The sequence below is a fragment of the Heptranchias perlo genome, chromosome 7, assembly GCF_035084215.1.
Source record: "Heptranchias perlo isolate sHepPer1 chromosome 7, sHepPer1.hap1, whole genome shotgun sequence".
NCBI classification, from domain to species: domain Eukaryota; kingdom Metazoa; phylum Chordata; class Chondrichthyes; order Hexanchiformes; family Hexanchidae; genus Heptranchias; species Heptranchias perlo.
Window position 1 is genome coordinate 92,808,484 of NC_090331.1, and position 14,159 is coordinate 92,822,642.

A 14,159-nucleotide genomic window follows, 5' to 3' on the forward strand; every position below is an offset into this window, starting at 1 on the left:
GGAGTGAGATTACTGAAGACTCAGCCACAAAGGTAGTGGGAGCCATGGAATGTTCAGAAGACAGCGCTGGAAGAGCAAAACTTGCAAAGTTAGATATATGATTGAATGAGGTTGAATTGTAGAGTGTAGAGACCATGGAGAGATATGAATACAAGGACAAGGATTTTGAAGTTGATATACTAAGGGACTGAGATCAGCAAAGACTGGGTGAAAGGTGAGCAGGACTTTGTGCAGATGGAATGCAGGTGGCAGAGTTCTAGATGAGTTATGAATTTACAGAAGTCGAGATCTTGAGGCCAGCGAGAAGTGTATTGAAAACAATTGAGTCTGGAGGCTGACAAATGCCACAATATTTATCACTACAATGTATACCAAAATGTTTGCTTGAGTAGGTGAGGCAAATAGCATAGATGCATTTAAAGGAAAGCCAGATAAACACATGAGGGAAAAAGGAATAGAGGGTTATGCTGATAGGGTTAGATGAAGAGGGGTGGGAGGATGCTCATGTGGAGCATAAACACCGGCATGAACAAGTTCCAAGAATTTGGGCCAAATGTTTTTGTGGTGTACATTCTGTGTAATTCTATGTACTAACATAACATCCCTCCATTCTAATTAGTGGCTCTAGCTTTCTAACTTCACTTTTTTTGTGCTCATCAAGGTGAGGGATGTTAGTGCTAGAACACTTTTCATTTCAGGAACCCAGCTTCATGCACTCCTAGGTCAGATAAAGCACAAGCAGGTGCAGAGTAAAGCCACATTTACGTTGCCCCAATAACGTCCCTCAGTGTTAACTATTCATGTATGGTAGTGTAGTGGTACTGGATTAGCAACCCAGAGGTTGTAAATTCAAATCCCACCATGGCCAATTGTGAAACTGAACTCAATAATCTGGTCTGCTGGATTGTTACAAAAACTCACCTGCTCTGCTCATCGCTCACCAATTTAGTTCAGGGGTCCTGAAGTAGGTGGGCACCACGGGTGCCTGGGCAGCTGCATATGCCCATATCCCTGGCACTGATTAGGCACGGGACATTGCTCCCCAAAACTGGCTTTCGTTGTGCCCATTGTATGCCCAATTTCTAACCCACTGAGACAAAAAGAGAGTTTGCAAACTACAATACCTTGCTCCTTTCCTCTAAGTGTCAGGCCAACCTACAAGAAACTGCACAACATCCATCTAACCTCTCCCTCCCTCAATTCTCCCAGGAAAACGCAAAGTCACTCAATACTCCATCTCAACCAGTGAACTCCAAATTTTTACACATATGTTAAGAGAAAGAGTGGTAAAAGACAACGTGGGCTCATTAAAGACAGATTCAGGTGAGATTGTGACGGAAAATACGGAAATAGCAGACTTAAAATTAATTCTTTGTATTCGTTTTCACAGCGAAGGAAGAGGACAAAATAACGGCAGTACAAGAGAACCTAAAAATAAGTCTTGGGGAGGAACTTAGTGAATTTAATATAAGCAAAAAAAATGGTAATGGAGAAAATAATGGGACTTAATATAGACAAATCTCTAGGACCTGATGGTTTCCACCCCAGGGTATTAAAAGAAATAGGTGAGTAAATTGCACACGTGTTAGTCATTATTTTCCAAAGCTCTCTAGATTCAGGAATTGTGCCTTTGGATTGGAAAATTGCAAATATCACTCTATTATTCAAGAGGTGAGGGAGAGAGAAACCAGGTAATACAGACCTGTCAATTTAACATCAATTGTGAGGAAGTTACCGGAATCTATCATCAGAAACCGAGTGACTGAGCACTTGGACAAGTATCAAAGAGAGTCAGCATGGATTTGTGAAGGGCAGGTCATGTCTGACTAATCTAGTTGAATTTTTTGAGCAGGTCACTAGCATGGTGCATAGGAGAATGTCTATGGATGTTGTCTATATGAACTTCCAGGAGCCACTTGATAAATCTCCATGCAAGAGATTATTAGCAAATAGAATTAGCACAGAATTGGAGATAACCTTGTGACGTGGGTCGGTAATTGGTTGGGAGGTAGGAGACAGAGAGTAGGGATAAAGGGTTTGTTCTCTGATTGGCAGGATGTGACAAGTTGTGTTCCCCAGGGATCTGTACTGGAGCCTCAGCTTTTCTCCATATATATTAACACTTGGAAGAAGGAATCGAGAGTTGTATATCTAAGTTTGCAGATGACACTAAGTTGTATAGATGGGAGCAAAAAGTTACAAAGGGACATAGACAGACTAAGTGAGTAGGTAAAACTATGGCAGATGGATTCAATGTGGGGAAGTGTGAGGTCATCCACTTTGGATCTAAGAAAGATACATCAAAATAATTTTCTTAATGGTGAGAGACTAAGAGCTGTGGAGGAGTCCATGTTCACAAATCACTAAAAGCTAATCCACAGGTACAAAGTAATCAAAAAGGTGAATGGAATATTGATCTTTATCTCAGGAGAGATGGAATTCAAAAGTTGAGAAAGTGATGCTTCAGTTGTACAGAGCCTTAGCCAAACCCCATCTGGAGTACTGCACATTCAGCTTTGAGCTTTGAGCACCAAACCTCAGGAAAGACATATTGGCCTTGGACGGGGCACAGCGCAGATTCAAGAGAATGACACCCTGGCTTAAAGGGTTAAATTGTAAGAACAGGTTGCATAAACTTGGCTTGTATTCCCTTGAGTTTAGAAGATTGAGGGCTGATCTCATCGAGGTGTTTAAAATGATTAAGGGATTCAATATGGTATTTCCTCTACTGGGGGAACCAGAACAAAAGCTGGAACTCACTCCCACACATGGCTGTGGATGCTGGCTCAATTTACATTTTCAAGACTGAGATTGATAGGTTTTTGTTGGGTAGGCTTTTAAGGGATATGGAACAAAGGCAGGTAAATGGAGTTGAGGTAAAGATCAGCCACAATCAAATTAAATGGCAAAACTGGCTCGAGGGGCTGAATCTCCTACTCCAGTTCCTATGTACTATGGCAGTATAAAGTCTCCAATCGATGAAAGCCTCAGAGCCTGAGGGCTATCCTGCTGAGTTGTACAAGGCCCTACTCCCGACAGCTCATTCCTCTATTACTGAAACTCCTACACTACATGCTAGAGACAAAGATCCTCCCAGACATTCTTAAGGCAGCCACAATCATATCAGTACATAAGATAAGGAGCGGCCCAGTGATCATGATACAGACCTACATCCTTTCTCAATGCTGACTATAAAGTACTGGTCAAGATCTTAGCCTCCAGACAAGATAGTCATCCCTGAGCTGGTCTTGCAGACCAATAGGCTTAATAAGGGGCCACTTTCAAGAGACATCAGGAGGCTGTTCAACTAATGCCCTTGTATGCTCCCTGAATTTGGAAAAGGCATTCAACAGTCAAAAATGTAAAGGGAAAGCATAACATTAAATATAAGCAAACTAAGTGGAAGAGGAGCACTTTTTTTTTGTTACGCTTACTTTTGGATGCCTGCTCACCAACTGCTTTGTTGAACCTTGAGATGAATCATGATGATGTCTTTCCTCTTTAGCTTCAGCGAGCGCTCTATGGCTGGGACCATCTCTTCTACATTCCCTTTGGCCCTTGTAGCCTGTTTGAAATGGGAAACAGAATGAGTTCTCACTGAGGTAGATGCAATATAAATCTGACAATATAATCACTCAATGTATGGAAATTGAAAGACATATGTAAAACAAAGCCCACAAAAATCCTCAAGAAGCACTAAAGGTGTTGAAATCATTCAATGTGCAGTTAAAACATTAAAATACAAATGGACATGGAAATATCACTATAAACCAAAAAGTCCCACTTTTTTAAATGTTCTATTGATAGACATCAAGGGGCCGATTTTCGGATGGTGGAGCGGGTGCACTGGGGGCAGCTCGTAAAATGGCGGAATCCCGGAGCGGGTTCGGATGGGCGCGCAGCTCCCGAATGCGGGACTCCAACCGGCAATTAAAGCCGGCGGGATGCTGCTTTACATAGTTAGGTAGATAGTTGAGGTACTTGAGAGACCTCATTGAGTGGAGATTTTGGCAGGGATGCAATTTTGAAGGATCCTCAGCATGTTTCCCGTGCTGTGGGAAACACTCCCTGTTGTAGCAGACATGTTTAAGTCAGCAGCCAGTGAGAGATGCAAAGCATTATTTGACAGGTGGGGGGAAAACCTCTTATTGCAGCAGGGCACTCTGTCACTTCAGACAAAGTTTTGGCTGCAAGACCTTTGTCCTTCCACTCAAAATTCTTAATTTCTACCCAAAACTCTGCTGTGCAAACACATTTACCTACTTTGCGGACCCCCTCAAACTCACCATCAGGATGGGGGGCGCCATAGCTGCATTCATCACTTCATCCGAGGACGAACAACATCACCAGCCTCGCCAGGCACGCCATCCACCTCCGCCACATGGAGCTCCACAACACAGTGCTGCGCCACAGGCACCTGCACAAGAGCACGGAGGGCAACGAGAGAGAGCGACGTCGCAGGAGGCACTACCCTCGCAACAGGGTCTATAGACCGAGGCTCAGCTTCCTGGACCTCTCTGAAGGGCAGTGCATACAGAGGCTCAGAGTCAGTCGCCAGGTAGTCGCGGACATCTGCAGCCTCCTTCATGCCGAGCTGCTCCCGGCTGGCCCGAGCAGCATCTCCTTACATGTTGCTGTCAAAGTCACCACTGCCCTCAACTTCTTCACCTCCGGATCATTCCGGGGTGCCACTGGGGACATCGCCGGGGTCTGTCAGTCGTCTGCACACAAGTGCATAAGGCAGGTCACCTACGGCTTGTTTCGCAGGGCCTCACACTGCGTTAACTTCCCCATGGATGACCTCAGCCACACGGAGAGGGCAGTGGGATTTCACACTGTGGCTGGCTTCCCACCAGTGCAGGGTGTAATCGATACACGTCGTTACGAGGTCTACAATTGATCATGCTACAGGGCTGCTCAAGATGTGCTCCAGGTGCCTTGATCATTCTGGGTGAGCGCTTTAATACGCACCAGACAGTGTGGGACGCATTATAGTCATCTGGTGTGCTTTGCACAACAGAGAGGGGTACCGCTGGAGGAGGCCCCATCTACATCTGCCACCCGCATTGAGGAGGAGGAGCAACCTATGGGCAGAACAGCGGCTCACCTGGCTGCTCGTGAGGCCAGGGAGTCACTGATATGTGAACGGTTCTCCTAACATCAGACAGTGTGAACGGTCCAGTCCTCACCACTTGGACAGAGCAGCGGCCACAACAGCCCCCACTCACCCCCCCCCCACCCCACTGCCCTCTGCACAAAATAGTCCTGCAACTACACATACACCCACCGTAGAATGACCCAATGGGTAGCATCAAGTGTGGGCGTTCATGGTGAACCTCATGAAACGGCCTTATTACACAAGCCAGTCAAGAATGGCCAAGACCTGACCATAGTGGTGACAATCATAGTATTTAATGTGGCATTAACAAAAATCAAATATAAATAAAAAACATGACGAACAGTCAAACACCCTTGTGCATCCCCTTTGTGCTCACAAAACCTTTGCCTTTAAGGCAGCAGAATTTTGTTTTCCCTGAGTTCGAAGGGCCGTTGTCAGGGCCTGAATGGACTCAATTGTGAGCAGTGCTTGAAGCTCCATGGACGCTAGCCTTCCCTCCATCGCAGACATTCCTGTACTTACCTGCGACACTATCTCAGAGATTCGCTCCTGTACCAGTGCCACCATTCCACTTATGCAGGAGTTGACCGACTCTTTCCTCTGCGCGATTGTGGAGAGTGCGCGTGGCACCTGTTTCATCACCTCGCAAATGTGCTGCTGCCCCTCAATCATTCTCCTTTTCATGGATGGCCACCAGGGTTCAGCATCTGTGTCCAGCTGAGCAGAGCCTGGAGAAGAGTGCTCCCACCGACGCGACTCTCCACAGTTGCCCCTGCCAACAGTGTCTGCTCGTGCTCACATGTGTGGTGACTCACCATGTGCAACCCCAACTAAGTGAGGACGGGGACCCACTGAGATGTGTGTATCTGCGCTGGTGGATGGCTAGCTCAGATGTGACAGTGCCTCCTCAGAGGCCGGCAGGTCCCCTGAGGAATTGCCCTCCGCCGTCACGGCAGTCACTGAAGGCCCTGTAAGAGAACAGAAGGCAATATTAAGTTTGATGACAGATGTTGAGGTGCTGAAGATGGCAAGGCATGTTAACATCAATTGCTGTTGTGTGTGCTGAATGTTAAAGTTCTGTCATCAGCCGTTTATCAGGTGCCAGTCTCGACGTCCCCGACAGACAGGCACTCGAGGGTGCGGCTTAGTTCCAGAGCCTCTGCTCCGCGTCTGTGAGGACGACTAGATGCTGCGGCCCCCCTCCGTTCCTCGTCCTGTCCCGTGCATTCTGGGCTCTCTCCTCCTGTAAGGGGAGAAAGTAGAGAGGCATGAATGAGTGATGGTGACGTGGCCAACCGCTGAATGCATTAGTTTGGGTGAGGCTGACCGTGAAAGAGATGCATCAGAGGGTGAGTATGAGACAGAGTCTTGACATTGTATGAGGTTTGGGTTGAGTGGTAGTGGTGGGATGAGTACTGGGGAGGTGAGGAAGTGGTGAGTAAGTGCCGGTAAGTTGAGGATGAGGTTTGAGTGGGTGTGAGTAATGTTGGCAGTGCAGAATGAGTTGTGGGGTGGGGGCAGTGATGTGGAAGATGGAGTGTAGGAAAATGGGTAAGTGTACTCACTTTGGCTGACCTAGTTAGGTCATTGAAGCACTTCCTGCACTGTATCCAGGTGCGGGAGACGTTGCTGCTGCCGGTGACCTCGAGCCAGGCCACTTCCTCCCGTCTGCCAGGTAGAATATATCCCTCCTCCTCCTCACCCTATCCAGTAGCACCTGGAGCGAGGCATCACTAAATCTGGGAGCAGCCTTTCCTCTGGGCTGCTCCATTCTGTAATTTTGGGTGTTTGCTCCAGGAGCTGCAGTGGAGGACTGCCCCTTTAAATAGGGCTCGTCCGGCAGACAGTGATGTGGGTGCACAGTCCGTCCGCTGCGCAGGTTTTCGACGGGAAACTCGGAAGCCACGTTAAGTGGCTCCAATTTACCCGCGATCGGGTAGGAACAGACAGATTTTACTGGGCGGGTTACTCACGCGCCCAGTCCCTCTTCCCCCCCAAGTCCCGCCCCCCCACCGCTGCCATCCCCCTCCCCGCTAATATCGGGGCCCAAATATGGTTTTCCTTTTCACAGCTGGTTTATTTTACACCCCTAACATGCATTTTCCCTTTTTGGCATGAAGCAAATTAAGTATCTGACATGAGCAGAAAGTTCACACCATCATAAAAATATGAATCCATTATTTAAGAATAATCCCACAGTGATTTGTGTTGGGGCCTCAACTATTCACTATATTTATTAAAGACTTAGATAACGGGATAGAGAGCCACATATCCCCAAGTTTGCCAATTACACAAAAATAGGCAGCACTGTAAGCAGTGTAGCTGGAAACATAAAATTAGAGAGATATTAATAGATTATGTGAATGGGCAAAACTGTGGCAAGTGTGAGGTCATCCACTTTGGACCTAAAAAGGATAGATCAGAGTATTTTATAAATGGTGTAAAGCTCGAAACAATGGGGGTCCATGTACACAGATCATTTACAGCTATACAAAGCCCTGGTTAGATCACACCTGGAGTACTGTGATCAGTTCTGGGCACCACACCTTAGGAAGGATATAATGGCCTTGGAGGGAGTGCCGTGTAGATTCACTAAAATGAAATCTGGACTCCAAGGATTAAATTAAGAGAAGAGATTACACAAACTAGGGTCGTATTCCCTAGAATTTAGAAGATTTCGGGGTGATTTGATCGAAGTTTTGAAGATATTAAGGGAAAGTGATAGTTTCTCTCCATCTACCCTATTTCCCCTGGTTGGGGAGTCTAGGATTAGGGGACATGGTCTAAAAATTAGAGCAAGGAATTTCAGGAGTGAAGTTAGGAAACACTTCTACACACAGAGTGGTAGAAGTTTGGAACTCTCTTCCACAAACGGCAGTTGATGCTAGCTCAATTGTTAATTTTAAATCTGTGGTTGATACATTATTGTTAACCAAAGGTATTAAGAGATATGGGGCTATGGCGGGTATATGCAGTTAGGTCACAGATCAGCCATGATCTCATTGAATGGCGGAACAGGCTCGAATGGCCTGCTCCTGTTCCGATATTCCTAAGAAGATGTCACTTATAATTTTAGTTAGAATCTACCTTTTAATTTATAAAGATGATGGGCTGGATTTACCTCTGGTTGGCAGGTTAGTAGTTTGACTCCGCCGCTAACCTGTTAGTTTTTCCTCCATGGGCCCTAATTATATATGGGGGATGGGTTAGAAGTGGTAATACCGCTCCTCATTGGTAACCGCCATAGTGCTGCTGCAGCTAATTAAGGGGGCATGACTTTTTTTGAGATCAGGAGCCACGTGGAAGAATGTCTGAAGGAACAGCAGCCTTGGGAGATGAGGATGGGAGAGTTCAACAGCAGGAAGGGGTCCCAGGTTCTCAGATACAGCCATGTTTGTTTTACTAAGCGAAGTAAGGGCTAGAAGGGAACAGCTCCCAGGGACTGAGGGCAGGAAGCCCCATAAAAGAGTGGTTCAGGCCCAATGGAGGGAGGTTGCTGAAGTTGTCAGTGCAACCTCTATCACCTCAAGAACCGTGCAAGATGAGGTTTAATGACCTCAAGGGTAGCCAAGGTACTATTCCCAATGCACATCCTATATGAATGATTGAGGTTTCACTCACCTCGTAACCTGCCATGCTCTGTGTGTCATATCCTGTATTTCGGGAAACTGACTGATACAAAGGGGAAGCTCTGGAAACAGTGAAACACCATGTTAATTCAAAACCACACCGTGAACATAGGAACAGGAGTGGGCCATTCAGCTCCACAAGCCTGTTCTGCCGTTCAATGAGACCATGGCTTATCTGTATCCGAACTTCATTCACCTGCCTTGGGTTCATATCCCTTACTACCTTTGGGCTAGCAAAAATCTATCAACCTCAGATTTAAAATAATTAATTTTTTTTTTATTCGTTCATGGGATGTGGGCGTTGCTGGCGAGACCAGCATTTATCGCCCATCCCTAATTGCCCGAGAGAAGGTGGTGGTGAGCTGCCTTCTTGAACCGCTGCAGTCCGTGTGGTGAAGGTTCTCCCACAGTGCTGTTAGGTAGGGAGTTCCAGGATTTTGACCCAGCGATGATGAAGGAACGGCGATATAGTTCCAAGTCGGGATGGTGTGTGACTTGGAGGGGAACGTGCAGGTGGTGTTGTTCCCATGTGCCTGCTGCCCTTGTCCTTCTAGGTGGTAGAGGTCGCAGGTTTGGGACATGCTGTCGAAGAAGCCTTGGCGTGTTGCTGCAGTGCATCCTGTGGATGGTACACACTGCAGCCACGGTTCGCCAGTGGTTGTCCTATCCGTCACCAAGACTGCTTACTTCCACCTCCACAACCTTACCTGCCTTTCCCCTGCCACTATTTGTCACCTCCAAACTCAACTACTCTAATATTCTCCTAGTTGGCCTCCTATCCTCCACCCTTCATAATTCCAACTTGTCCCAAGCTCTGCAGTATGTATTCTGTCCCATACTAAGTCCCACTCAGCATCACTCCCATCCCAGCTGGCTCCTGGTCTCGCAACTCATTACATTTAAAATTCCTTGTACTCTACATGGTCTTGCCCCGCCCTACCTCTGCAATTTCCTCCAGCCCAACATCCCTTTCCGAATGCTCCGTTCCTTTAACTCTGGCCTTTGTGCATCCCGCCTTTTGTCCCACCATAGGTGGCAGAGTGTATTCTTATGAACTCCCTATCTAAACCTCTCCACTTGGCCCCTCTAAAAACTTCAAGACTCACTTGTTTTCGGTCACCCTCCTAATATCTTTCTTCCAGATCTATTTGTGAAGTGCCTTGGGATGTTTATTACATTAAAGGCACTATATAAATGCAAGTTGTTGTAGAATTTTCCACACCACTCATCCATATTATTTGGTAATAATTTTCCAAAATTCTCTGGACTCGGCAAAGGTCCCGGCAGATTGGAAAACTGCTAATGTAACACCCTTATTTAAAAAGGGTAGTAGGCAGAAGGCTGGAAATTATAGACCAGTTAGCCTAACATCTGTGGTGGGTAAAATTTTGGAGTCTATTATTAAGGAGACAGTAGCAGAACATTTGGATAAACATATTTTAATAGGACAAAGTCAGCATGGCTTTACGAAGGGGAAGTCATGTCTGACAAATTTGCTTGAGTTCTTTGAGGACATAACGTACAGGGTGGATAAAGGGGAACCAGTGGATGTAGTGTATTTAGACTTCCAGAAGGCATTCGACAAGGTGCCACATTAAAAAGTATTGCTCAAGATAAAGAATCACTGGATCGGGGGTAATATTCTGGCATGGGTAGAGGATTGGTTATCTAACAGGAAGCAGAGAGTTGGGATAAATGGTTCTTTCTTGGACTGGCAACCAGTAGCCAGTGGTGTTCCGCAGGGGTCGGTGCTGGGTCCCCAACTCTTTACAATCTATATTAACGATTTGGAGGAGGGGACCGAGTGTAACATATCAAAGTTTGCAGATGATACAAAGATGGGAGGGAAAGTAGAGAGTGAGGAGGGCATAAACAACCTGCAGGGGGATATAGACAGGCTGGGTGAGTGGGCGGAGATTTGGCAGATGCAATACAATATTGGAAAATGTGAGGTTATGCACTTTGGCAGGAAAAATCAGAGAGCAAGTTATTATCTTGATGGCAAGAGACTGGAAAGTACTGCAGTACAAAGGGATCTAGGGGTCCTAGAGCAAGAAAATCAAAAAGTTAGTATGCAGGTGCAGCAGGTGATCAAGAAGGCCAACGGAATGTTGGCGTTTATCGCTAGGGGGATAGAATATAAAAACAGGGAGGTATTGCTGCAGTTATATAAGGTATTGGTGAGACCGCACCTGGAATACTGCATACAGTTTTGGTGTCCATACTTAAGAAAAGACATACTTGCTCTCGAGGCAGTACAAAGAAGGTTCACTCGGTTAATCCCGGGGATGAGGGGGTGGACATATGAGGAGAGGTTGAGTGGATTGGGACTCTACTCATTGGAGTTCAGAAGAATGAGAGGCGATCTTATTGAAACATATAAGATTGTGAAGGGGCTTGATCGGGTGGATGCGGTGAGGATGTTCCCAAGGATGGGTGAAACTAGAACTAGGGGGCATAATCTTAGAATAAGGGGCTGCTCTTTCAAAACTGAGATGAGGAGAAACTTCTTCACTCAGAGGGTAGTAGGTCTGTGGAATTTGCTGCCCCAGGAAGCTGTGGAAGCTACATCATTGAATAAATTCAAAGCAGAAATAAACAGTTTCCTGGAAGTAAAGGGAATTAGGGGTTACGGGGAGCGGGCAGGAAATTGGACATGAATTTAAATTTGAGGTTAGGATCAGATCAGCTATGATCTTATTGAATGGCGGAGCAGGCTCGTGGGGCCGATTGGCCTACTCCTGCTCCTATTTCTTATGTTCTTATATCACTTCTCGATTAACTAATAAGAATGTGCTATTTGTAAAGCAACATTCATTCCATCTGTATATTCCTCTTCCTTAAGATTTCACCACAACGAAGAGTTTAATCTTAGTCTGGCCAGGCACTGTAAAGGTTGCAATGTAAACTCTAGACCTTTTGAGTGTCCAGTGCTGTACTGCTGGAATGGATTGATATTTTTATTTAATAAAAGCCCTGGGGGCTAGAATTACTTGGCAGTTCCATCTGTCTCTCACCATAATTCTGGTAGAAAACTCAGGAACAACCACCTCCCTCACCCGCCCCTGTTCAGAAAACAGCAGATACCCATTTCTACAGGGACTAGTCAACAGTGGTACGACTGTCCAGGCATTCCCACGCAATTGGCTTAAAGGGAACCTGGTGTTATATTGGAAGCTGGTACGCTGTATGCTGAAGTGGTGTACGAGCCTCCACCCTAGAACAAGTGGGCCCCACTTACTCCAGAATGCACTCGCCCACATACTTTTGAGTCCATTGTCACATTCTTAAGAAATGTGCACGTATTCTCCAGATACATACATATAGCAACCATTCCTAAATTCCATCTAAAAGCTCTTGTATAGCCAATAGTTTCAGATTGGAAATGTTTAGGAATTTCTAAAAGGAAAACAATGGAGGCAGGGGAGAAGAACACAATGACCCTAATAATTAGAGGGAGGCAGGGAGGGTGCAGGGCAGCGCAGTAGCACAGGGAAAACCCAGCAAGGCCAGGGACGTGGAGGCCTACTGAATTTAATGGCAGGACCTCATTATTATTTTCTTTTCTTGTTTCCTACCCAGCAGCCGTCTAAATTGACAGAGCTGGCCGGCGGCCGGAGGGAAAACCAGCAGCAGGAGACCGCAGTCAGGGGCCCTTGGGAACGGTCCTCGGCAATCAGGAGGGAGGGAGCAAGTGACTGGGGCTTTGTGGGGGAGGGGGGGTGGGGGGTAGAGAGGACATTGCGGGGGGTAGAGAGGACATTGCGGGAGGGAGGGAGCAAGAGATCGGGGATGGGGGGGGCGGAGTCTGCGATCGCGGCAGGGGAGAGAGAGAGGCTGTGATAGGCAGGAGGACGCCGAAGGCTTCCTTAAGGGGCCGGGGAGAGCACTGCTGCTCCTCCTGGTCCACAAGGAGTGCTGTAAAAGGCACTTACCTTCTTGAGCTCTCAGTTCCAGCTTTCCTTTCATTGCTGGGTTTTCCAAGCCCTAAGAAACCCACGCGGCAACTGTCAAATTTAAATCAGGCTCCCAATTGCACTGTGGGAGCCTGATTTAAACATGTTAATGAAGTGTCCTGTCTCTCAAGGGCGGGACACTCGCACACCTCGAAACCCGCTGCTGTAAAAACAGTAACAGGCACGTACCCAACAGGTTGGGGACATGTTCCCCGTTTTTCATTTTTAACCCTCCTCCCTCCTCCCCCGAAACCTCTCCTGTCTGTCATGGGGGTTTAATATCTAGGCCAATGTTTCCTTTGGTAAAAGAGTTTTACAGAAGCAATCTCTTTGAGTTAGTGTTATTAGGAAACAACAGAACCATGGCCAGTTAGCAATTTTGTCAAGACAACGGTCATTAGCTTTCCTGGACAAAACGCTGACTTTATGACAAAAGGGGACTGACATGTCAGAGTGGTTGATGGTATCTATGCTATGATGATAAGGCAAAGAGGAGTTCTGTGGGGTAGAACCAATAATTGATGAGGCCAGTGTTCTGCAACAAACCCATGAGGGCATCCTTGCAGTCTGGAGAGCACCCTAGATTGAAGTGAGGTCCAACCCAACAGGCTGTACAAAGAGTAGAAAAGCTGCTGGGATTTGCTGCACAGGCAGATGGACTTAATAAACCAATTTGATGGGATGTAGTGGACTTCACACTGCCTCCTCCAGCTAACAGTAGGCAGCAAGCATGGATGGTATTAGTGCCAAATTCCTAAAAGCTGTTCTAAATGAGGGGAGGAAAATCACAATGGTCATGGACAACATTGCCAGGAGTTATCAACACGCTTCAAGGCTGTCCTTCTGAAGTTGAAAGTATTCTGTTTGAGGCAAACATATCACCCAGAGTTCCAGAGCACAATTGAGGCTTATATCCTAGTGAGCCCAAAAATTAGGATCGAATCTTATGAATATCAGTGGCTGTTAAGTTTCTTACAGCAGCCATGTTGGATCCTTTGGAGGATTACAAAGTAAACAGAAAAGGACAGGCTGGATTTCATTTATAGGAGGAATATGTAGAGCATCATAAAGCTCAGCAGAAAGTGACTTGCATTGTATTTATCAATTTTCATAAGGCTTTCAACCTAATACCTCATGTGGCTGTAGCAATATAAACACGTGGTCAAATCTTTGATTTTATCGCAGATGTGTACTTCAGCTACAAGATTCATAAGAACCTAAGAATTAGGAGCAGGAGTAGGCCATATGGCCCCTCGAGCCTGCTCCGCTAGTCAATGATCATAGCTGATCTTTGACTTCAACTCCACTTTCTCGCCTGATCCCCAAATCCCTTGATTTGCTTAGAATCCAAAAATCTATTGATCTCAACCTTGAATATACTCAACGACTGAGCATCCACAGCCCTCTGGGGTAGAGAATTCCAAAGATTCATAACCCTCTCAGTGAAGAAATTTC

General features: G+C 46.3%; 1 protein-coding gene across 1 annotated transcript in view; it reads right to left on the reverse strand.

Moving 5' to 3' along the window:
* The window catches only part of LOC137323411 (sperm-associated antigen 16 protein), a 982,420-nt gene that overhangs the window by 872,595 nt on the left and 95,666 nt on the right, over positions 1-14,159 (reverse strand). The window contains exon 9 of the mRNA XM_067986887.1: positions 3,435-3,565. Within this exon, the coding sequence (XP_067842988.1) occupies positions 3,435-3,565 (131 nt within the window). The remainder of the gene's footprint in view (positions 1-3,434; positions 3,566-14,159) is intronic.